General features: G+C 38.7%; 5 protein-coding genes across 21 annotated transcripts in view; 2 read left to right on the forward strand and 3 right to left on the reverse strand.

Moving 5' to 3' along the window:
- Positions 1 to 83: 83 nt before the first annotated feature.
- Positions 84 to 1,496, reverse strand: LOC135847669 (U6 snRNA-associated Sm-like protein LSm8). Its single transcript, XM_065367324.1, has 4 exons — positions 1,158 to 1,496; positions 1,031 to 1,071; positions 440 to 567; positions 84 to 351 (listed from the first exon to the last, which is right to left on the reverse strand). Exons 1-4 carry the CDS (start codon positions 1,183 to 1,185, stop codon positions 261 to 263), a joined length of 288 nt encoding a protein of 95 aa, XP_065223396.1. The 5' UTR covers positions 1,186 to 1,496; the 3' UTR covers positions 84 to 260.
- Positions 1,497 to 1,814: 318 nt separating this feature from the next.
- LOC135847666 (leukocyte receptor cluster member 1 homolog) lies at positions 1,815 to 4,305 on the forward strand. The gene is made up of 3 exons (XM_065367320.1): positions 1,815 to 2,221; positions 2,405 to 2,504; positions 2,681 to 4,305. The coding sequence occupies exons 1-3, from the start codon at positions 2,199 to 2,201 to the stop codon at positions 3,359 to 3,361; spliced, it is 804 nt and encodes a 267-aa protein (XP_065223392.1). The 5' UTR covers positions 1,815 to 2,198; the 3' UTR covers positions 3,362 to 4,305.
- Cnot4 (CCR4-NOT transcription complex subunit 4) lies at positions 3,861 to 9,227 on the reverse strand. 3 transcript variants are annotated; one of them, XM_065367309.1, is made up of 15 exons: positions 8,908 to 9,227; positions 8,063 to 8,177; positions 7,709 to 7,972; positions 7,539 to 7,625; positions 7,256 to 7,445; positions 7,008 to 7,140; positions 6,603 to 6,895; positions 6,370 to 6,511; positions 6,070 to 6,206; positions 5,933 to 5,989; positions 5,464 to 5,597; positions 5,130 to 5,380; positions 4,907 to 5,043; positions 4,747 to 4,812; positions 3,861 to 4,616 (listed from the first exon to the last, which is right to left on the reverse strand). In XM_065367309.1, exons 2-15 carry the CDS (start codon positions 8,168 to 8,170, stop codon positions 4,477 to 4,479), a joined length of 2,139 nt encoding a protein of 712 aa, XP_065223381.1. In that variant the 5' UTR covers positions 8,171 to 8,177; positions 8,908 to 9,227; the 3' UTR covers positions 3,861 to 4,476. The 3 variants fall into 3 exon arrangements, with proteins under 3 accessions (XP_065223381.1, XP_065223380.1, XP_065223379.1); XM_065367308.1 differs by having other exon boundaries at positions 5,834 to 5,989; XM_065367307.1 differs by having other exon boundaries at positions 5,822 to 5,989.
- A 1,258-nt stretch (positions 9,228 to 10,485) lies between these two features.
- LOC135847662 (uncharacterized) lies at positions 10,486 to 14,463 on the reverse strand. 4 transcript variants are annotated; one of them, XM_065367313.1, is made up of 5 exons: positions 12,837 to 14,463; positions 12,611 to 12,737; positions 12,392 to 12,525; positions 11,047 to 12,294; positions 10,486 to 10,965 (listed from the first exon to the last, which is right to left on the reverse strand). In XM_065367313.1, the coding sequence occupies exons 3-5, from the start codon at positions 12,435 to 12,437 to the stop codon at positions 10,847 to 10,849; spliced, it is 1,413 nt and encodes a 470-aa protein (XP_065223385.1). In that variant the 5' UTR covers positions 12,438 to 12,525; positions 12,611 to 12,737; positions 12,837 to 14,463; the 3' UTR covers positions 10,486 to 10,846. The 4 variants fall into 4 exon arrangements, with proteins under 4 accessions (XP_065223385.1, XP_065223382.1, XP_065223384.1 ...); XM_065367310.1 differs by having other exon boundaries at positions 10,486 to 12,294; XM_065367312.1 differs by having other exon boundaries at positions 10,486 to 12,294; positions 12,607 to 12,737.
- A 167-nt stretch (positions 14,464 to 14,630) lies between these two features.
- LOC135847658 (dystrophin, isoforms A/C/F/G/H-like) overlaps positions 14,631 to 23,328 on the forward strand; it is a 101,085-nt gene continuing 92,387 nt past the window's right edge. For 7 of the 12 annotated variants that reach the window (XM_065367292.1, XM_065367289.1, XM_065367296.1 and 4 more), the window contains exons 1-21: positions 14,633 to 14,835; positions 15,006 to 15,144; positions 15,620 to 15,681; positions 15,867 to 15,959; positions 16,374 to 16,451; positions 17,319 to 17,411; positions 17,571 to 17,660; positions 17,795 to 17,993; positions 18,119 to 18,267; positions 18,381 to 18,602; positions 18,696 to 18,877; positions 18,965 to 19,206; positions 19,317 to 19,555; positions 19,668 to 19,844; positions 19,942 to 20,055; positions 20,155 to 20,425; positions 20,731 to 20,945; positions 21,433 to 21,563; positions 22,020 to 22,194; positions 22,812 to 22,989; positions 23,091 to 23,239. In XM_065367292.1, the coding sequence (XP_065223364.1) occupies positions 15,123 to 15,144; positions 15,620 to 15,681; positions 15,867 to 15,959; positions 16,374 to 16,451; positions 17,319 to 17,411; positions 17,571 to 17,660; positions 17,795 to 17,993; positions 18,119 to 18,267; positions 18,381 to 18,602; positions 18,696 to 18,877; positions 18,965 to 19,206; positions 19,317 to 19,555; positions 19,668 to 19,844; positions 19,942 to 20,055; positions 20,155 to 20,425; positions 20,731 to 20,945; positions 21,433 to 21,563; positions 22,020 to 22,194; positions 22,812 to 22,989; positions 23,091 to 23,239 (3,081 nt within the window). In that variant the 5' untranslated portion in view covers positions 14,633 to 14,835; positions 15,006 to 15,122. Of the gene's footprint in view, positions 14,836 to 14,987; positions 15,145 to 15,444; positions 15,550 to 15,619; positions 15,682 to 15,866; positions 15,960 to 16,373; positions 16,452 to 17,318; positions 17,412 to 17,570; positions 17,661 to 17,794; positions 17,994 to 18,118; positions 18,268 to 18,380; positions 18,603 to 18,695; positions 18,878 to 18,964; positions 19,207 to 19,316; positions 19,556 to 19,667; positions 19,845 to 19,941; positions 20,056 to 20,154; positions 20,426 to 20,730; positions 20,946 to 21,432; positions 21,564 to 22,019; positions 22,195 to 22,811; positions 22,990 to 23,090; positions 23,240 to 23,328 lie in introns of those variants that run through there. The other 5 variants (XM_065367298.1, XM_065367299.1, XM_065367291.1 and 2 more) reach the window with 4 other exon arrangements.

Below are 23,328 nucleotides of genomic sequence, written 5' to 3' on the forward strand. Positions count from 1 at the left end.
TTTACAGTTCGGAACCGACACGTTTTTCGAACGATAATCGACAACGCCGTCGCGTCGCAGACGCAGAATTAAGGTAAACTGACGAATGTACATGATTGTGTATTATACATACATAAGTTAAGTGTATCTCGGTATCACATTATACGTTAAATAGACCTAAGGAACGCCGAACAAATGCTCTCGAAAAAAAGCCATATCGTTCCTTTCCACTTGACAATTACGCGCGACGATTTAGACGACAAACGAATACTTTTTCACGTTTAGTGAACAATGGATGGCAATGGTTCCGCTCTAATTTTACTAAAATCTATGCGAGAATCTATCGTTTCGTCGATTTCACCAACTATAACCCTGGAACAGAAAAATCATCGGCAAAGTTGAAACGTGAAAAAAAAAACAAAACCGAAAACTGTAGACGCGTAGAGCGAGTGTTTCTTACACATTGTCGCCGCGAATGATATGCAGTCCCAGCACCACCTGTTCGACTCCTTGCGTGGTGCTATACACTCGTTCGTGACTGTCATCCAAAATCAAATTCAAAGTCTGATCGAATCCTTTTAAAGTTCCCTGGAAACAACAAGAAAATTAGAGAGCGCGCAAACACGCGAAATTCAAGCCTCACGATCATGTAGTTACAGTACGTCTAGTTCGCCATTCTCGGCTCGTACAAAAAATAAGTCTGATCTCGATACTACGAGTATAATCGCCGTCTCAGCCTTATAGGGACATTATTAATTACAAATGCGTTAGTAAATGCGTCTTATCTACGCGCTCGAACAGTCCTCGGGACAGGCAACCTATCTCGACCCATAGACCGCTAGTGGTAATCTTAAATCGAATTCTTTCGCGTAAGTTGATAGCGAAAAACGGAATTGAAACCGTACGATAGACCGAACGCATTATCTACCAGTCTGAAGGAATCTGCGGGCGTTCGAGGGCTGTTGCTTATCTTAATATCGACAAGTCGTCTGGTTACATCGGCATTAAAATAAAAACACGAAATAAAAACTCCGGTAGAAGGCTAACTCACCACGAAGTGTCGTCCATCCGCCGTTATTATGGCAACCGTGTCTAGGATTAACAAAGTCAAGGAATCAATCTACTTCTATGAAAATCATCGCAATACAAAATATGCATTATTCTACTGTAAAGGATACGATTTACGTAGGTTTCTAGAGCTGCCATTCTTCCATATACGCTGCAACGATTGACATCAACAAATATGTTTGTCGGTGAAAATAATTTTGAGGCGCGAACAAATCGTCAACTTTCTCAGTTTCACGTACTTGTCAAATTACCTCAACTATTCTGTAATACATACGCTATTAATCCGATCATCGAACATAACTTTACTAATTTTTGGCGAAAACTAGATTTTTTCCATTGATTATTTGTCCGTTTTACTTTCCTCCTTTACGTCTTTTTGGTTTTGATTTGGATTTTTTGAAATATTTCAAAATCAAAAAAAAAATTAAAAAATTTCAATCAATATTATGTAGCTGATTAGTGATTATGATTCTGAAACGTAACCGTAAAGCTGAGAACGGAACTTGAACTAGCGTCACCCATCAGAATTCAGAACGGTACAACGGTACGGACAGCCGGCAGGACGGAGTGCTCGAAGCGTGAGCCGTGAGCCGGACTGCGGGGACTGCGACGATTTGAGGACGGATCCACGGATCGGAACAGATTACAGAAACAAAACGTGTCACTCTCACAATGACTCTCACGCGTCGGGGATCACGCCACACGGATTAACTCACGTCACAGTTCCTTGACGTCACGAATGTTGCGTTGGTTTTGCGTAGCGTTATCATTTTGATTTTATCAATTATCAAATTTGCAGATTCCTAATAAAATATAAAAAATCAATTCTAATTTCTATTCCATTTAATTGGTTTGTACTTAAATTCTTCTTTAATTCGCGTTGTTATAAAATGTTTCATGATTTCGACAACCGTATTGTTTCGATGCAGTCTCATTATTGTCTGAATCTTCACGTCGTATTTTTGTAGCGGTTGTTGGGTCGATGATAATAGATAGGTCTGGTAATAATCGTTGTTTTCGAACTTTTCTAACGCAATGACAGATAAAAAAATGTGACATGCGAATTCTATAGACAGCGGACATAATCGTATTTTCACCAGCAATTAATCCACAATTGGCGTCGTTCCTGGATTCGATCACTTCTAAGCGACATGAATATACTGCCTAAAAAGAGGTTTGTATTGGTTTCACTTTGCTGTTGGCACTACATAGAATCGTTTGGGTACATTTATTGTCCTCGTTTAATATAATTATCTATACTTTATACCTCATTCGATCTTTTGAAAATTTACCAATCGCGCCGATGAATAAATGGTCTGTAAACGGCATGTAAGTAATGCGTATGTACGTTTGTTAGGTGGCACGTTCGTAACCGAGATAATATCGCCAGAGTTCGAAGAGATGAACTTGCTGCGCAGAATGAAGAAAAAGAAAAGGAAAGACGAAAACGCATCGCGGTAAGTACAATAACTTGAGATTCAAAGTTACAAGTATTGATAAAATGATACCTAGCCCTCGAAATTCAAAAGTCAAAACCATTTGCAAAACGCGTAAGCGCGATTCGGAAGTCTGTAATCGTATCGTGCCGATTTATGTGCCCCGAATAACGTTGTCGTCTGTATTATTGTTTCAGGAACAAGAAGCCAAATTGGAAATCTTGCGAACGGAATCCAAACGAAACGTCGAATCGCAGTCGCCGACAATTCCGAGAGAAGAAAAATCGAAGCGACGCGAGCATATAAATTTTTTTGAAAAAATCGAAACTGCCGCCGCAAACGAAGAACACGAACGGGAGATAAAAGAAGACAAAGAAAAATATGAAAAGCAAATCGGGTATTTAACGTATCTAGGTCAAAATACTAACGAAGCCGAAGGACGAGTATCCTGGTACAACAAACCGCGCAAACAACTGGATCATTTTGTCAAAGATGGCGACAAAAAAGACGAAAAGTCTAAATCGATTCTGGATCCGTTGACGAGAATAGAATCTATTTTGCATAAAAAATCGAGCGCTGCGGATTGCGCTAAAGTCGAGCGCAGTGTTGAAAGAGAAAAAACAATCGGCCTCGGTATTTCGCCCGAAATCAAAACGAAAAAAAAATACGACAAAAAAGCAGACTTGGCGACGTTACGCGAGAAACGATTAAAAAGAGAGAGAGCGGAGCAGAAAAGAATAGAAAAACTTTTATCGAGCGTTAATGGCGAAAAAACTACTTCGCTCGAAAGCGAGCGAGAGAAATCGGCGACAAAATTCGCTCAAAGGTACAATTCTCAGTTCAACCCGCACTTGGCTAGGCAGAACTTCGCCGAATGATCGAGTTTCATTTATTCGCTAGCTCGAAGTACGATCGTTTTGTTTTGTTTTTTTTTTTTCGAGTAGCGGCTTTTTATCAACGAATGACTCGCGTTTCAAGCGTTCCATATGCGGGTACTCGTCGGTGGCGGTGATTGTAATATTGTACTTGTACGTCTACGCACCTGCGTACAAAATTCGCCGCTCGGATACGACTATTCGTAATCTGCGGAAGCCTGCTGACTGCTGACTGCCGATCGCTGATGCTAAATTGTCGTCGTACCCACTCTTTCGACGTGTTGTTGTGAGAGGTTCGATCGAAGATTGCTCGCTGTCTTACCAGAATACCGTGCAAGGCCGCGCCGCGACAAAATTTCGATAAATAGAATCCGAAGACCTACCGACTTTACACAAATCGTATGGAAACTTGGGCGGCGGAAACCTGTCGAGTTTCAAGTAATCGTCAAGGTATACCTATAGGTATAGGTATTATGGCAATACGAGGATAGAAAATAACTCGTTGCGACAAATATGTTTGTATATTTAGAATTCAGGAAGAAAAATACATAGAAATAGTAACACTAAATAATTGCACCATAAAAGTAAATCATACTGTTCGTTGACAAAAATATATATTTAAATAATAACATAAAGGGATTCATTAGCACTTTCAAAATATAAATCAAGTAATATATATATATATATATTTTTTAAATAAATAAATAAAAGTTTGCTTTTAAGCTGACAAAATCATTTTTATGATGCAAGTATTTAATCTGATCTTTCACATTAATTCACAAGCTGGATTTGAATGAAAAAACCGTCAGATTGACAGACTACAGACACACGAGGTAGAATTTTTACATTCTTCGACGATTTATGAATTATTTCAAAGGAGAGGAACGGTAATGAAAAAAGGGAAGAAAAAAACAAAGAAATTGAAACGAATAATTTTTAGATGAATTCTCATCGAACAAAAACTGCAGAATTTGACGGTTCCAGCATGTACAAAAGAAAATATATATCACTTTTTTCAAATAATCGTCACTTCCTTCCGACACACGTCCAACACAAGATAGAAAAAAAATGAGGAAGAGGATAAAGGGGGGGGGGGGGAGGTAATTGGTGCCAAAAGATTAAATGTAATTGTTGAACATGTATTTGCTATCTATTGTAGGAGTTAATGTAAAGCCAGGCGGTGGCTGTGTGGCATATAAATCACAATGTTGAGCTGTCGCACTGACGATAGCTGGATCTAATGACGGCCAATCCCAGGCTGTGGACAAAATGAAAAACCAAAGCCGAATTAACAACACGTTACGAAGTCTGTCCGTATCTACTGTCGTACTACATATTACTACTACAATTACTACTACTACAACATAACCTAACGACGATTATCTTACTCGCTGGCGAAGTGTGTTGTTGGAAGGCTGTTAGAGTTTGTTGCGTAAACGGCAGAATTTTGTTACCTGCATAGCGCAAAAAGAAATTAGTATCACGACGTACGTACGGCAGCGCTATATAAGTATAAATGAGCGGAAAATGGTGGACGCCTCAACGTACCAGTACGTGGAATGCCTAATCCAAATGCATTCATGTGATTTGCAGAGTTGGAAAATCCAGGAGGCGGTATATGCGTTCTGGGAGGAATATTTCCTATTCGGAGCTCGTCTAATAATTTTGTACAGTTGGCTGCTAGCCTAAACATCGAATAGAACATTTTTGAGCGATAAGTAATCGCGGTTGTAAAAATACGCAAATTTGCAATCCATCTCCTCCTCCATACCTGTTGTTTTGCTGCACTGCAATAAATCTTTTTTGATACACGCTATTGTGGTTGTGGTTGTTGTTGTTGTTATTATTATTCATCATATTACTACTGTTATGATTGTTATTGTTATTATTATTATTACTATTACTATTATTATTGTGATAATAATATCCGCATGTTTGTTTTTCATTTTCTATCATTTCTGCTAAAGCCTTCTGTGTCTCAGTGAACGGATCAAAGCCCAGATCGTCGTCATTACGATAAACCTACGCAAACAAGTCGTCCAGTTGAAATTACGCGTAATCGATAAAACCAGCGCCACGACTAGACCCATAATCTATCATCTTACAGAATCGTCCGTTATTTCGCCGTTGTGATCAGTGCCGAAACCAAAAGCTGCTTGCCAATCTTCGGAAGAATGCACAGGAGGCAAAACGTCTGGCATGTGAGGCTCTCCATTTAGTAACCATTCGTTATGTGATGCTGAAAGCGATAAACATGGGTGAATTTCGCACGAAAATTTGAAAAAAAAAATACTCGAATAAAGGATAAATTTAATCCGATAAGGTCGAAACCGAATGTAAAAGCGCAAAAAGCAAACGCGATTCCGAATGAGTTAACAATCACCAAATTTTTCTCCAACCAAGTATCGTACGATAATTATTTCGAGCGACTAATTGCGGCGGGTAAATTTTTCCAATACATACTATTAGAATTACCGTTTGAATTACAACGGAAATTGTATGACGAGAAAAATGACGTATTATTATCAATATGAACATTATCGAAGGTTCTTGTAGCAACCGTAGATGACGTACATGAATTTTGTTGACTGTGATTATCTACCGTTGGTAAATCTTCCACGTCTGAATTGTCTGAAACAGTGACAGAAAAAGTAAAGGAAATGCGCTTACAACGAAGCAAAAAATCACGGCGCGGCGTATCAATTGCTCACCTAAACGGATAGTGTACTGAGCGATTTCTGGATTACATTGATTTTTAACGATAACTGACTGCAGCATATCTGAAGTTTGCGTTTCCAACGAATCCGACGTATCAGAATATAATGCGAGGTCGGGTTCTTCGATTTTTCTGCGATCACGAATACGAAAATTGAACAAACAAAGAAGACGATTCGTAATTACTTGTTACTTAGGTACTAATGAAAATGCGGGTAAAAATACGTAGGTAGGTAGGTAGGTACTAGGTACGTATTTATGTGTACATGATATCTTATTTGATTCGAAATGCTTACCGTTCGCTTGCGTATCTTTTTTTACTGTGCTTGGGATTGTGTTTTTTTGTACTCGAATCGGAGTAATTTTCGGCGCTATCCGAAGTATCCGACAATGTACACGTATTTTGCTCCTTGGTGTCGTTAATGGAATCATCGTAGTCTGAAATGGCGACGAAATGCGCGTTAAAAAGTAAGGAAACACGAAAGACGATACAATTTACAATAGGACGAGAGCGGCGTGACGGCGTTACTTGAATTTGCTGGCGAGTACGGCCTTAACGAGGGCCAGTGTTCTTTGGGTGAAGTGGCGATAGGGATAGCCACCGCATTCGTAGGTTGCTGGTGCGGCGTTGGCGTGGACGTTGTAACCGAATTGCACGTGTTCGAATTGGATGCGAGAACGGTAGGCGAATTTCGACTGCTGCTGCTGCTGTTCGACGGTGTACCAGGCGAGACATTTTGAAGGTTTGGCGAACTGTTCGATGATGAGTATTGATTCACGCAAGCCGATAATTGAACGGATGGAGGCGACGGAGTCGGTTTTCTGCGACGAAACGACGAAACATTGAAATCGAATAATATTGAAATAGGCTACCAGTAGAAAAAAAAACAACGATCGAGCGAGCGGAGCGACTATCGCAGTTCGCAGCACGTACCTATTCTGCTGCACTTGTTGTGCCTGTACAGTTTGTTGAGTGCTGTTTATCAGATGATCGTGCAGTTTCTTCTCAAATTCTTGATGTTTACCTTGTTGCATTTCTTCTTTCGTAAAACTAGCTTCCGGATCACCTGTTGGGCGAGCGAAATTGCGCGACGAGTTAAAAAACATACCTACTACATAGGTACAAGTACGTACGACGTACGAGTAGAATTTAAAGAGCGAACAGCCGTTTCTCATACACACCCATTTCGTGCAGATACATGCAGTCTGTTTTCGGACACTGTTGATTTTTCATGAAATGCGAACAATATTTCGTAGTGCCGAGAGACGTTTTTATAACGCGTCCGTCGACAGAAATATTATTAACTGCTTGAATCGCTCTTAGAGCGTCTTCTGATCTGGAATACGTTACGTACGCGCTGGCGCATGGACCCTGCGACAGACGACGGTAATCAATTTACGAGCCAACTTAAAATAACAACTTACGGACTACCTATATTGTACTACATATATAGCGTACACGTACCTGATTACCGGCATACGATGTGCTTTGATTAACTACAACTTTTAATATTTTACCGAATTTTCCAAAGTATTCGTGCCTTTTCAACACCTACAACGCAACAGCCAATAATTATACCAACATACATACATACTCGTATTTGTTACTCGAATTAGATATTCGTTATACCGTACCTCGGCATCTGCCAATCTCGTTGGTAGACCCAAAACGAAAACTAAATTCCTTTGCACTACTCTAACATTCCCTAAACTCTTTCTATTCTCTGTGATTTTTTGTTTCTTTTGTTGATTTTTCTGACGTTTCTCGGCTTTGATGCGAGCGAAATCTTCTTTGGACAAGGGTTTGAAATCAGCAGGATCTTCGGGGTAAGCTTTGCGACAAGCCGGACACAATCCATTTTCATCGGTACGAATACGATGCCAACAAAATCGACATATCTGCAATAAACCGATTCTTCGAATTAGTTTCACAAGTACGCGTCTTTTTCGCGTTTCGATAACGAAGACGAATTTTAATCAATAACCGACCTGATATCCGCAAGTACATGGAAAAAAATTCAAATCGTCCACCTCTAAAGGTTCCATACATAATGGACATTCGACCGGCTCTTCGCCGCCTTGGTTTAGCACGGACATTATGTATCTGCAATAAATATTTAAACCAACATCGAGTTAAAATTCTGTTTTTCGGATGAAATTGAAACTGTACAAATAATTCGTAATTTTAGATAGGTACGATAGTAAATTTGAACGTAGAACGACGGACGATAATTTTTTTTCGCTTCGATTCGATGTCACCGTTTCAGCTTGATAGATTCGGCGAAATTCATTTTCTTTTCTCGCTCACGTACAGCGATAATGAAGTTGACGCGTATATGAGAACGTATTTCACTAATATTTTGGTCGTACTCGTGTATCGTGTATGTAGGTCTTTTCTGCAGTAAGTTGCACCAGCATAGCCGTACGGATGATAAGATTACAATTGTTTCCGAATCCGCTCCGAAAGCGTTACATTGCAGATAGACGTTACCATTAGGTATTCGCGATCAAATCGCCGAAATTTCTCACGCGTACATGAATCATCGATCTACCTACTTCGATAGGTTAGTGTAAGTACTGGGAAAAAGTTGACGGAGAAAAATTTGAAATATCGACGATGGATTATTCGCAAAAGTCGAAGCATACGTGATAATGAAACGAAACCGATGGAAATATCGCACGTATCCCAATAGGCATTAATGGGTAGCTTGGCCTACGTCGACCGAATCTTCAATACATCGAAGTGATTACGGATGTTGATTGACACGAACGATCAGCGATCGAATGAAAAATGAAGAATACGATGCGATGCAGAAACAAATATTAATGCGTACCTTGAAGATTATTTTCCTTTTCTGAAGACGAAGAAAGAAAGCTGAATAGAAAACTGTAAATTATGAATCAAAATTATTGTTGCGCAGCTGATAATACGCACTACAGTATAAGGTTAATCAATACGACGTTTTTCTTTTTAAACGAATCTAGTAATAATCACAAAGTGGAAAACACAACAAATGTTAACAAATCTACAAAGATCAGATAAAAAATGAAAAAAAAACAATAAAGTTAAAGTTGAAAGAATTTTGAGGCCACCGATAAATAATACTCTCTCTTTTCCACTCGACTCTCATAACGTAACCAAAAAATCAGGAATTCGACAATGGATAAAACAAAGCGTCCGATTGGTTAAAAGTTGTATACGTGCATCACTTACGAATTCAGTGTTGCCAACATAACGAGACAAATCAAATTCGCCAGACGACCGTCACCACACAGTCACGTAATATTTTTTCGTTACCGTTTAGGTTCCGGCCTTGACACTTGACAGAAACCGAAACAACAAAAACGTCTTCTGAAGTCTGGATTCCAGCAGTGAGCAGTTCCAGCTTCGCCGCTTCGGTCTTGTTTTGTAGTTTTTTTTTTTTTTCATTTTTTGGAAATTTGGAAATGGAATTTTGTGCTATGATCGAAGCCACCAAAAAAGTGCCACAAGTAAAACGTATTCAATTTATAAATAGTCCACAATACATTTTCACTTCACTTGTCAGTTTTACTTTCACTTTACTCCACTCCAGGACCCTGCTGCAACCGCAACGAAACTAAATCCAATCCAACTTCATTTCATTTTTTGCCATTTTTAGTTTTCTTTTAGAAAATCAAAATCAAGTCATTAATTAAGTTTCAATAATTCAATTTCATTATTATTATTCTTCCTTCAACCCTATTTTTCTCATGATTTCATAGTTGAGTTTCCTTTCTATACCATACCTTACCTACCTTACTTACTTGAATTTAATTTTTCATTTGTTTTTCAAAGTTTTGCGTTTCGCAACTCGTAGCTGTTCAAAAACTGAAGAATCAAAATCAAATCATCGAATATTTCAACATTTCTCATTATCTCATTTTTCTGTTTTCGCAATTTTGGAATTTTATCAGTAAAAACCAATAAAATAAAACATTGAAAATAGAAAGTCTCTCGGAGTCTCGGGTAAAGTTTTTGAAAAAATTATCGAACTCCGAACCTGAGAGAATCTTGCCCCCCCCCCCCGGTCCACCACTTTTACCTGTGACTGCAGAAAGTAGCGAAAAAGGCGAAATTAAGATAGGTAGTTGAAAACTGCGATCCATTCAAAAAACACAGTACTTATACGTCTTGTACATATGTAGATACTAGTGGTGTTCAAGCGCTCTCCAGCAAGTTGCAAAAAAAACCTCCAGCAATACATAAAATATAAAAAAATTGTGGATGGAAACTGCGGTTATTAAATACAACATTGTTTGCAGTTTGCTATAAATTATTGAATTGACGAGTTGCAACTCCAACTCAATTATTTCTTTTTGAAGCTTTACTTTACTTTCAAATATGCTGATAACGAAATACAATATTGTTGAAAAATAGCGGGAAAAAATGCTTTACTACGTTTAATAACTCGAATGGAAATTCATAATCTTCTCGATAACAAAGGTACCTAGGAAAAAAATAAAAACCAAAAAATTACACAATATTTAGATTTAGAAGTGCCATCAGCAAAATCTTAGAAAAAACATAATTACTACATTTTGTATTTTTTTTTTCAAGTAAGAACATAAAAAATTGGGAAAATTTCAAATGAAAAGTCAAAAACAGTATAAAAAGAATAACAATCAAAGTGCAATATATGTAAAACAATATAACATGAAATACAAAACTGAGAACTCGTAAATAATAAATATAGCGTAAAAAGAAAGTCTTTTTCTTCCTTTTTCTTTCATCACAGGAACGAACTACGCGGGTTAGTCTTCAATTAAGAAGCTTGGCTCAATTTTATCAGCGACATCACTCGGCACTGGTATTTTCAGTTTTATAGGCAAAGCTCCTTGATGTTGCTCTCGAAGTTTTTCTACCTGTAAATCTGATAGCGGTATGAAAGTACCATTCGCCAAATTCACGACATATCGTAATAATCCTCCTATACTGCGGCCTGAAATAGTACCTTCGATTTCATTTTTAAATAGCTTTCTCTGCTTGGGCGGCTTTTCGGGCACAATTTTACGAGGAGTAATAGTTACGCTTCCAGTTCCGGTATGTATTACGGTCCCACTCGGTGAAATATCTCCGAATTTATTCAAAACACGAGTTGCGCTAGTTTTCATCAAAGAGCAACCTCCTTTCGAAAGCATCGTCTTTTCACTAATAATGGATGCATCGATATTACGAGTATTTTTAACTATTCTACCGACGCTGGAAAGTCGCGGATTTTGATTTTCAGGACACATTTTGCGAGGTCTAGTAACAGGCGCATGATCAATTTTGTGATTTTTCACGATCTTTACATTATTTAATCGTGTAATGGACGAAGACGAAAGTTTATGAGAATCGGCAGCAGGCTTTTGCTTAGACGGAGCGCCTCTCGTTTTTGGTATCGAAACTTTACGTCGATTGGTGGCGGTCATGTTGGGAACATTACTCGGAGAAATACGAGCAGTTATATTCGAAGGAAATTGCGAACTTCCAAAATTTCTTTCGCATTGGTAATTGAAATCGGTTGATTGACTGGTTCCTTTATTCGAGTCGCCATGTTTCTCTGAAACCGTACTTTTCGCCGAAACTACTTGACTAGAAATAATTGAAGGGTCCATTTGAGATGGAAATGGCTGCGAAAAGTTGGCAGGAGAGGTATTCATTCCGGAGACTTGAAAATGATTAGTGGAATATTCTATAACAATCGGTTTACGATCGTGTTGGTCTTTGTTTTTCACCGAATGTCTCGAAACATCGTCGTCATTTTTTATTTCAATATTTGAAGCGGACGACTCGCATTTAATTTTCTCGGCTAATCTATCGAGCGAAGGCTTTGTATCTCTTGACGAAGTAACATCATTTTCATTCGACGTCTGCTCCAATTTCGTTTTTACCGGCGACGCGATGCGGTTCTTTTCTCCATCAACAGTCGATGGAATCGATGAAACCTTCTCCTCAGTTGGTATACATTCTTCGACTACAGCTGCAGCTTCAGCCAACGCACTAGTTGACTTACTGAGTTGCCGCAATTTTTTCGTTTTCTCCAATAATTTCGACTTGAGCGTTTGTTTGAATACAGTTTTCTTGTTTCGTTTGACTTTCTGTTTACGAGAAACATTCCATTCATCATCTGAATCGTCGCTGCTGGAGAAATCATCTTCGTCGGATGCGGGAAACGGTGCAGATCTTTTCATTATTCTGGTTCGTTTTGATGTTTCCGCTAAAAGGCACAAAGCATAAATCAACCACACGCATCAATGACAATGAGTACGGAAACAACATCGTATCTCTTTAGGAATTGAATGAGCTTAACTCACCGGAATCGGTATTTTCGAGACAGGGTTGTTTTTCTTTATCTTCCATGGACGTTTCAAGCCGGAACAATATCAGATCACTTGAAGAAACAACACTATGTTTCAAGCATGAAGCAGTACGCCGAATACGCGATGTGCTGCGAAAGCAAAAGTAATAAAAAAATAGTGAAATTAATGGTTAGACCAAGGATTTATGAAAAAACTGAAAAAAGTAATACCTACACAGAATAATTTGTCACCAGGATACTGGAAATAGTATTTATAGTTGTTGCTCGATCAGAATAAAAAAGAAATTATTAAAAGTTGACCAGAGACATATTTACGATTCGGGATTGGAGAGCTCTGAATTCTGAAATGCATTCACATCACAATCAATACAATATAGTATGTTATCACACGCATTATTTTTCAATTTTGCATTCATTTTACAGGAAAACAGTATCCTTACATTTTTTATATTTGATTATTATTATCATTATTTTTAAATGAACAATATTATTTCCCTCCCTTACTGCAACTTGCAAGCTGCAAGTATATAGTGCAATTTGCAATTGCAATAATGCATTTTTCGGAATTATTTATTGCAACAATTGCAACCTGCAACAGTCACGTCACGTTGGCACTTGGCAGATCGGAGTTGGGCCGGAACGGGAACGAAATCGGAAACAGATGCAGCCGGAACCACGAAAGAACACTCAAGTGAGAGCAGTCACAGGGCGGCTATTACCGAAATATTTTTGCCTCCGCAATCGACGTAATCCAACGCAATGAACGTAAAAGATTGCGTCGTTTGCATAAATAAAAAGCAACCGTGTTGAGCGTAATGTGCGTTATTTTAATATTTGAGTAACAATAATGTTAATAAAAGCCCAATTAACAATTAAAATTTTTTATTTTTCCAGATAACGCCAATAATTTGCAACGCTCATTACGTCGATTGCGGCGATTGCGGAAGCAAAAATATTTCGGTAATAGCCGCCCAGGTCACAGTCACACTCACATTTTGAAACCATGCAATACCACCTATAGTAAAAGGCCTGAGCGCTGTTTTGTGACGTCATCACTATTGGGGAGTACATACTCCGATAACACTATAGAAATGAATGCAATATTAATGCACTAGAACGAAATAAATCCCAAGAACATTTAATTTTGCGTTTTAAATCACATTCTGATATTTAATAATTAATTTAAGATCACTAAGGAATGATTTAAATGAACAAAATGAAAAAATGAGGTGATAAACAACACTGTTTTTCAACATTAAAGATGAAAGTTATGCATACACATGACAAAATTATACCTTTTGGAAGATATTACAAAACTCACTGGTGAAATATAATGAATAATTGTCGAATTTGTCCAAATCCCACTAAATTAAAATGATATCAACTCTAATTCCAATGTGTGTATTCCATTTCCATTTTCAACTACAGGTAAAAAACCACAGGACAGATAACTGTTTAGTTTCTTCAGCAGTGATATGATCGATAAAAACAATTTCTCTGATTTTGCTGACCAACTTGAGTGATAAAATTGATGATTCGAACACTTTCAGCAAATTGGTTTGAGATTTTGATGGTTTCTTGATCAGATATCCATTGTAGTTGGATGGTTGTATTCTTGTATTCACTATGCAGGTTTAAAACTCATTGTAGATTTTATGGTGCACTATTCATTTCACTGCAACGTTATTCAAGTAAAACACAGGCACTAGTACACATCAGTTTTCATTTTTATTCACTTCACAAGATATCTACACATCCAAATCACACAACAGTCACAACACAAACAGATCGCGAAAAATTCACTTTTGTACAAAAATAAATGATAATCCAACACCACCAGTAGATAAAAACAACAATATTTCATCACTGTACCACATTTTAGAACGAATTTAATTAATTAGTCATCATTTTAATAACTTTTTCAACGAAAGTTTTACTCAATTTCACAAATTCGCCATTTAATCATACGTTAAAATTCAAATGGTAAACACAATCGAGTCCCCTTAAGGTGTGACGTCAGAAGGTGATAACGATTCAGCGCTCAGGCCTTTTACTATAGGTGGTATTGAACCATGCCGTTTCTGTGTCCCGTGTACGTTACGTGTAAGGTGTTTGTGTTATCCTTAACTTTTAAGTTTCAACCAATCAGATCTTTACCTTTTGGGAATCGACCAATCACGAATCGAGGCTAAGGAGGTGTAGCGGGTGTACGTGTAGGCGTAATCGTGAGGCTTGCGCTCGCCGTCTCGCGTCAACTAGTGTCAACGTAAATCTTGCTTAATTAATTAATTTATTTCATGTACCTAATTAAAATGTAAGATGTGAGAGAAATTGTGTGATAGTGACCGATGAATTAATATTATCAATAATAATTTGAGACCCAGGAGTTGGAATTATGATACAACATACAACTTGAAGATCGTTCGCATTCCGACCATCGTAAGAATAAGACCATATACTTTTTTTGAAGCCTATCTAAGTATAAATTACCTTTATTTGTTCAAGATTCAGTCGAGTATTCTGTATTTTCAGTTTTCAATTGGTAAACCGAAAGAAGATTGATACTGTTGCAAAATTTGATTTAGAGTTTGTATTTTTTGTTTGCTTAGGCTAGAGACTGGAGTCGATTATTAATTGTAATATATAATTTGAAGAGCGAAATTCTTACCATGTAGTATTTTCCCTAACGACGAATAATTGTTTTCATTGAGTTTCGATTTGGAAAAATGGATGAGAAACTTTTCGTAGGTGCGTATACATCATCATACTCAGTTTTAGTCTAATATACATACCTACATACAGTTTTTACAACTTCAATTGTGTTTTAGGCAGCCTAGGTACTCATTTTGTGTTGTTTATACAGATGTAGTTAGATTTAGTACTTACTACATATGACAATGTAGATAGTAGATACATATTATTGACTGGCAACTAAACGATGCTATTTTCCTAGCATTGCTATATCCAGAATCCAGGATTCTCTCGTTTTTATGGTCAATTTTTTCTCCTACAACTACATAATACATATGTCCTTTCGTAATCTCTCAGCTTGCGTGTACGACAACACTGCATTTTCTATTTTCCTCGATGGGTTGAAGTGAGGTTATTCCTCTTCGTCGAAGGAAGAAGGCGTTATTTCGTGCAGTGTGCATAGTGTGTCAATTAGTACCTACGCTTATCAGGTATCGTCGGTAATGTTAATTTATGCTATTATTTTGCGCAGACGAGCGAGAAGATATTCAAAAGAAAACTTTTACGAAATGGATGAACTCTCAGCTTTTGAAAGTAAGATTTTCATCATTGTATGTATGTATATGTACGTATGTTAGATGTATACTCAAGTATGTACTACGGACCATATTACGTACATATTTATTGTACACATGTATCTACTTTGGATTTCGTTTTATGTTACGAGTAGAGAGCGGTACCTCTACCTATATTCTTACTCTGCGAATTTGATTGTTTAGGGAGGATATGCTACCGTGAATGATCTATTTGCGGAATTGCAAGATGGAACAAAATTGCTTTACCTATTAGAAGTGTTGACCGGCCAACAAATTGTAAGTTGGATTAATTTACACCGTAGCCTAAGATAAATTATCCTGCAGGTGTAGCTAACGCGTGTTCGTTAAATATCAATTCAACTGTCGATATTTTACGCACTCATCCGAGATTCTATTTGAATACGTACCCTGTACCCACTACCCACCACCTACTTTCTACTTGCTATTGTATTCATTTTGATCGATGTAATTGTACGACGGCCATGGGCGACATGGTTGCTTTGCAGAGCTGTAGATAAGTTAAGGTATACCGTATATTATGGCCTCTGAAGCGCATAGATGATACGATTTGCGGTCTGAAGAGATTACCTAATTTGCAACAGGTTTTCACGAGAAATCGCCCAATAAACACTCGTATAAGCGCGTTTTAGCGAAAAATTGCTTTTACTTAAGGATGTGTAATATTTTCAGAAACCTGAAAAAGGATGTATGCGAGTTCATTACCTAAACAACGTGAATAAAGCGCTGCATATTTTGGAACAGAACAACGTAAGTGAGAATCGTTATTCGCTGTCGAATGTCGAACGTTTATCAAGCAAATAAGTACCGGGTGTCCAAGAATTAGGGATTTTAATGTTACCAAAAAGGAGAGAAAATTCCCTGCTTGAAAATTAGAAAATTGAATAATCGTGTAAAAAATGAAACACGAAAGAATCTTTCATTTCGCATCGAAACAAAAATTCAAAAGCACATTTTTTCGATTGTTTTTCAATTTTTACTCGGGGGAATTTTTTTTCCCGTTTTGCCTTAGCTGAACGTGAGTGTACACATCAAAACCGCCTATTCTTGAACACCCCGTAATTGACTGCGGCACTCGCGCACTTGATGTACACGTCTAGAGCTGAAAACGGTTTCGCTAACCGTTTATCGGTTTAAAATACCAGCTAACTCGCTAGTAATTTGGTAACAAGTCGACTCCTATACTACGTAGTCGTACCTAGACCTACACGTAGATTGTAGCGATAACAACCACATTATATTCGCATTCGTACTGGATTAGTCATCACATCCCACTCGCTGCAACACTCGTCGCACAATGCCACCCTTGTGTTCGTGTCCATGATTGACGTTTGATTGTGATTGATGACGTAACACCGATACAATAAGCTACAAGTTAGAATGTGAACCGGTGTCAAATTTTTTCAAGTCGCTATCAAGTATCAGCTTTATGTATGTCGATGTACTAGCGAGTAGCTGGAATTTACGGTGCGGGTACAGAGAGTAGTTGCCCGTTGTTCGCGAATCCGAGCACCATTTTCAGCTCTAGCGATGTAGTATGTAGTATGAAGTGTGTATGCGTACTGTGTACCACGTAACTATGCTCTACAGTGATGCTCATCTAATGACGTTTTGCAGGTAAAATTGGTGAATATAAGTAGTAATGATATAGTGGATGGCAGCGCCAAGTTGATATTAGGTCTTATGTGGAGTATTATTCTGCATTGGCAAGTAAGTACCTATAGGCTATTAATGTTGATTTTTGTGTACGAAATGCGAACAAGGTTGTCGTTGTATCACCTGTTGCGCGTTTGCGTACCCAGAGTCCCAGGCCCACTGTATATATTTATGCGAGCAGAGTGCGGCAATTTACCTTAACTCGTTTATTAGGTTCATTGCCACTTGAAAAATCTTATGAGCGAATTTCAACAAACTAATCTGGAAAAAACGTTATTAGCGTGGTGTCGCCAGAATACAGCGGTAAGTTGCGTCGTTTTCCATATTCGAGTGTGTCTTTTTTTGTCTTCGGTGGTGCCGTACAAATCAGATGATAAGGTATCCAATCAACTCGTATTATCACGGTGGTTTTTCGTTTGTTTGTGTTTTGCGTACAGAATTACGCGGTCGTCCATATTAGAAATTTCACATCGTCGTGGAGTGACGGACTCGCTTTCAACGCTTTAATTCATAAATTTCTTCCGGACTTGTTCGACTTCGACGATATTGTCAAAAAACATCCGAACGCTCGTCTGGAGAATGCGTTTCAAATTGCGCGTGATCATTTGGGAATCGAACGGCTTCTCGATCCAGAAGGTAGGTAGTACGTACTACGTACTTAAGTAGTTACGTAGGTAGGAGGTATATCTAATATCTACATTTATATACTCCGTACTCGTATACTATCGTGCGCTGGTTGATGACATTTTATTAACTCGTAGATATAAACACTTCGCACCCTGACAAAAAGTCGATAATGACGTACGTAATGTGTTTATTTCAATCGCTGCCCTACTCTGGGTTGGAGGATTCGAGCTTTGATTTTTCCGACAGCAGTTCGTTGACTTCTCCCATGGCCGAACAATCAGAGGTGAGAATACATACGTAGGCTACATACCTATTACCTATACCTACCTAAGATTGCATAGCGCTTGCGTTTACCCGCGGTACGCGGTACTTATCCTTTTGCCGGTAATTTTATAGCTGAATTACGAGGCTGCGATTACCAGTCAGCGTCAAATGACGTCCAACAGAGAAGAAAGACCAGTCAGTTTGATGACCAACGTATCGGTCGAATTGGGCGCCTACCAAGTTGCTTTAGAAGAAGTGTTGACCTGGTTGCTCGAAGCCGAGGATAAATTAGCTCAAAACCACTTCATTCCCGATAATCTTGAAACGTTGAAAGATCTTTTTCACGTTCACGAAGTACCTACCTGTAGAATATTTTTCGATTTTTTAATGGCGACGGTCAATCGACGCCGCGCTGCCGACTTGGCATTTACCGTGTGAATTTTTCAGAAATTTTTAATGGAATTATCCGGCCACCAAGAAGGTGTCGGTGCCGTCTTGGAAGAAGGCGCTCGTTTATTATTGGAGGGAACGCTATCGAGCGAGGAATCGGACGAGGTTCGTTTACAAATGAAATTATTGAATTCGCGATGGGAAACGCTTCGAGTAAATGCTATGGAAAAACAAGCTAGGTAAGCAAAGTTAACAGCCTAAGTAAATTTATCGAGTTGCAAACTACCGCGCATAACCGCTTATCTGTCTTGTGCGCGCTTGCGCAGGATTCACGAATCTTTAATGAAAGAACAACAGAAACAGTTGGATAATTTGAGGAAATGGCTTACCTTGACCGAAGACCGAATATCGAGATTATCTGAAAAATTCGGCCCCGATATAAATGCTCTTCGATCGCAAGTAGACTCTTTGAAAGAACTACAAAGCGACCTACAATCGCAGCAGAAAAACGTGGATTTACTATCTAATCTGGTTGTAATCGTAGACGAAGGAGCCAACGAAAACAGTGGTAAAATCACCGCCTATTTAATCAATTTTTTATTTACTTTACTTACCTACGTACTAACGTATTTTATTTATTTTTTTAATTTTACGTTTTTATTCTCATTTTTTTTTCAGTTTACAATCAAATGGAAGATCAATTGGTAGCATTGGGAGAACGATGGGCGCATATATGTCAGTGGGCCGAAGAACGGTGGTCGAAATTACATTTACTCATCACTCATTGCAATCGAATCAACGAGAATATGTGTAAAATTCAATCGTGGATCGAAACAAACGAAACCTTGATCAAACAAATGGAGTCGGAACCAGTACTCGAATTTGCAGCCGTTTTCGATCGCATGAAACAGTTGAAGGTTTGTGAATTTCAATCGTTACCTATCACTTGTCAGTCAATGTACTCGTATGTACGATAGTTATTCTTATTCTCGAGTTGTTCGATAATTTTCGCATGTACGAATTACGCAGTCGATTAGAAGACAAATGGACAAACAGCAAGTAGTTCTCAACAGCTTACTGGAATCGGCGCAGTATACATTCGAAGAGATAGGTAGCGACGAGAATAGGAAAAATTTCGATAACGTGGAAATGCTGCAAGATAAATTCGACGCGTTACTTCAAATAGTCGAAACTCAAGCCCATAGGGTTAGTATACGCCGTGTGTGTGTGTGTGTGTGTGTGTTTTTTTATTATTATCATTTATTTTGAAATTTTGAAATGCGGACGCGCGTGTGTTTTTCAGATTTCTACTTTAGGTTTCGAGTTCAGCTTGAGCGGCGAACACGAAGAATTTTCCTGCCATAGTTCGAGTTCGGATAACGAACGTGCTGTTGCAACCGTTGCTAGTGCTCTCGAAGTAAGCATGCAAGTTGTTGACACGCCCATTACTCGGGCGCGTTAGCGTTTCCGTATCGGCTACGAACTGCGAATTTCAAAATTTGCGTCTTGTTAACAGGATTCCGATAAGAATAGTCGGAGCTGCAAACGTAGACGATTAACCGGCGTGAAACGGGTGTCCTTGGAGTCGTCGATTAACGAATTACGTCGCTGGCTCGTCGTTAGTCGAGATGCGCTCATGCAACCGAATCCGAGTGCAGCCGACGAAATGGCGAAACTGTACGCGCGTCTGCAAGGCGAGATGATCTCCAAACTGGACGAGTTGAAAGCCGTTCAAATGCTGGCTGGCGAGTGCGTTAAGGAAGGAGAATTCAATTCAGATGACGACAGTAAGCAGCCCTAGCCTATTCGTTATCCTCGCCTTTTACTGTATCTACTATGTAGGCCTGCAGCCTGCGATACGAGTACGAGTACGAGTATCCAATTATCCATCCACGCTGGCAAGTGTGTGAGCTGAGCTGGCTGTCTTGTCAGCAGCGTGACAGCCGATGCGATGCGATCGCGCATACCTAGTTACCTAATACCTAGACCTACCTACCTAGCTGATCCCCTTGAAAATTGCGATATACTCGTATTGGGTACAGCGAGCGTAGTTTAGGTGAAGTAAAATACACTCTTTCGTCGTGTTTTTCAGCTGATGATTCGCAATCACCGTCGCAGTCTCGAAAGAAACAGCTCGCTTCGCTGGAAGATCAATTTTCGAGCTTGCAACTGCAATTGCAAATGTTCAGGAATCAACTCGAACCGCAAAGTTACGACGTAAAAGCCGAATTCGATTCGTTGAAGAGAAAATTGGAGGAATGTGATAGATGGTTGGAATACGGCGCTCATAATTTGGAAGAATTGAAGGTTAGATTGGCACGACTTGATCATAATACGAGTATCGACGTAATTTACAAAATGCGAGTTGAAAAAAATTTGTTCGAAGTAATACATATTATTTTCGTTGAAAAGCTAAGAAACGAGCCCTTTCTATCGTACGCGTAATTTGTGTGTCGTATGGTTATCAACTACTTATCAATGTGCGAGTCATTTATGTCGGAATAATATGTATTCGCACTTTTCGTTCGGCACGCGTCACCTGTCTATTTGTACCTTATGTTGTCGCATCATTCTTACTGTATGAAAAATACGAGTATCAACTAAACGTAATTTATGTAAATGCGAGTTGAAAAAAATTATCGAATGTTATTAGCGCGTTGTTACGGATTACCTATTGGCTATTACCTATAATTATTACGAGTATTATCGATAAGCTCGATTTGCATACCTCTATAATTTATGTAGTAATCTACCTTGTACTTACCGATGTGATACGATTTGCACGTGTACGTAGGATAACTTGAAATGTTTGCGAGAATTGGAGGAAAGAATTTGTCGACTGAAAGAACGAAGCGATACGTGCGACGAATGGTGCCATAAAGAGATACACAATATATCGCATCATTGGGAAGATTTGATTATCAGGTAAATACCGAACTAATTTATCGTATCGCTTTATGTAACCCCAACCCCACATAGTGGAAATGGCTTTGAAATCAACATAACACTGTGCTTAATGCTTACGATTGCACGAGCGTCGATAGCTTTTCAAAATGCATATGTGTAGGTGTAGGTATGTAGATTGTAGAAGTAGAACGTAGGTACGGTACAGTACAGGTAATGAGTAAGGCAAGATGGCTCGCGCTTGATGTTTAAAAAAAGGTAAACGTTGCGGCTTAGGCGTGTATGTACTCTGTACCTAACCTATTATCCTACTGCCTATTACCTACTACATACCTAGTGCCTACTACGTAGGTAGTGTGATCGGAAATATCGGCACCTATTTCCAAGTTATACGCATTACACATACGCAGAGGCAGAGGTAAATACTCGTAGGTATGTGTCGCTAATAGAGCACTCGTTGCGTTTTTACTCGTGTAGGTTTACGTCGTTGGAAGAATTATCGAGCATCGGCGATGCTGCGAAAACGCAAAAATTCGTAGAGAACAAGATTAACCTTATGAATTGGATTCACGACGTCGAAGGCGTTTTACTGAGCGAGCACGCGGTCATCAACAGCATTCACATAATGGAGAATCAGTTGAAACGTTTTAAAGTAAATAATCTCGAATTTTTCACGTTGATTTAGTCTGTAACGGATTTTTTTTTTCTCCGGTGTTTTCGTCGAATGATGAACAATTATTATTTTTCGCGACTTCAACTTTGAAATACGGAAGTAATGAAGCGACTTTACTTCGGGAAGCTGTTTGAATCTGGGGTGGGTTTCAACTCGAATAATCTAGGTAGGTAGGTAGGTACGTACGTACGTACGTACGTACAGGGTGCCCAGAAATATCGAGCACCCCAAAGAAAGTTTTTCATTATAAAATATAGGTTGGCAACGTGAACGGTTTAATAGATGTATATGATTGGTGGAATGCTATCTCTCCAGTCCAACAACCAATCATGCGATATCATTATTACTCGTATCATTCACTGTGACCAACCAAAGTATTTTAGTAGAAAACTGTTTTAGGGGTGCTCAATATTTCTGGGCACCCTGTATGTAGACCGGTGCCAGGTTGGTATTACTTACGTGAATTTCCGATGTATGTACGTACTCGTACTGTGAAATCAAAGAGTAGTGGGGGAAAAAATATGTAAAAATGAACGAATAAATAAATAAATAAGCAAACAAACAAACAAACAATACGACTCGTTGATTGATTACAGGATTTAGAACGCTCTATCGACGATCACCAGTCAGAAATCAAGTTTATCAACGCGGTAGCGGACGAAATATTTCACGAAAACAAAGAAGATCGATTACAAATCGAAGTGAGAGAATTGAATACCAGATGGACCGACATTCCCGCCTTATTGCGAGAACGATGCTCAAAATTGGAAAACGGTACGGTCATTTATGGTAATCGTATGGTGGCGATGCGATGGCGCGTGTTTGGCGTGTCCGGTGTCAGTAGCTAACGTTTGGTTTTGGTCGGTGTGTTGTAGGTATCGAAGAGCTCAAACATCTTCATAAAGACATGTCAAATTTTTCCGATTGGTTGAACGCGGTGAAATACGATCATTCGAATACGTACGATGTGGATAATTGCATTTTGAATGCGGACGCGTTCAACGAAAAGATGCAGAAGAGAAAGGTACGAGAGTACAACCGTACGTCTCGCACGTACTATATCTTTTTCTTTATCTACCTATTAGTTTCGGTTATTAATATTATCTAGCGAGT

The sequence above is a fragment of the Planococcus citri genome, chromosome 5 (assembly GCF_950023065.1).
Source record: "Planococcus citri chromosome 5, ihPlaCitr1.1, whole genome shotgun sequence".
Classification (NCBI taxonomy): domain Eukaryota; kingdom Metazoa; phylum Arthropoda; class Insecta; order Hemiptera; family Pseudococcidae; genus Planococcus; species Planococcus citri.

What these genes read in the sequence shown, in the direction of transcription:
- LOC135847669 (XM_065367324.1), bottom strand. Translation starts at nt 1,185, where the DNA reads ATGGCAGCTCTAGAAACCTACGTAAATC. An exon ending in TCTAGAAACCTACGTAAATC is followed by an intron (nt 1,072 to 1,157) that starts GTATCCTTTACA and finishes TGTTAATCCTAG; the next exon opens with ACACGGTTGCCATAATAACG. An exon ending in ATCATTCGCGGCGACAATGT is followed by an intron (nt 352 to 439) that starts GTAAGAAACACT and finishes TTTCTGTTCCAG; the next exon opens with GGTTATAGTTGGTGAAATCG.
- LOC135847666 (XM_065367320.1), top strand. Translation starts at nt 2,199, where the DNA reads ATGAATATACTGCCTAAAAAGAG. An exon ending in AATATACTGCCTAAAAAGAG is followed by an intron (nt 2,222 to 2,404) that starts GTTTGTATTGGT and finishes TACGTTTGTTAG; the next exon opens with GTGGCACGTTCGTAACCGAG. An exon ending in AAAGACGAAAACGCATCGCG is followed by an intron (nt 2,505 to 2,680) that starts GTAAGTACAATA and finishes TTATTGTTTCAG; the next exon opens with GAACAAGAAGCCAAATTGGA.
- Cnot4 (XM_065367307.1), bottom strand. Translation starts at nt 8,170, where the DNA reads ATGTCCGTGCTAAACCAAGGCGGCGAAGAGCCGGTCGAATGTCCATTA. An exon ending in CATCGTATGCCGGTAATCAG is followed by an intron (nt 7,446 to 7,538) that starts GTACGTGTACGC and finishes CGTCTGTCGCAG; the next exon opens with GGTCCATGCGCCAGCGCGTA. An exon ending in TCAGTACACTATCCGTTTAG is followed by an intron (nt 5,990 to 6,069) that starts GTGAGCAATTGA and finishes TCACTGTTTCAG; the next exon opens with ACAATTCAGACGTGGAAGAT.
- LOC135847662 (XM_065367310.1), bottom strand. Translation starts at nt 12,437, where the DNA reads ATGGAAGATAAAGAAAAACAACCCTGTCTCGAAAATACCGATTCCG. An exon ending in TCTCGAAAATACCGATTCCG is followed by an intron (nt 12,295 to 12,391) that starts GTGAGTTAAGCT and finishes TGTGCCTTTTAG; the next exon opens with CGGAAACATCAAAACGAACC.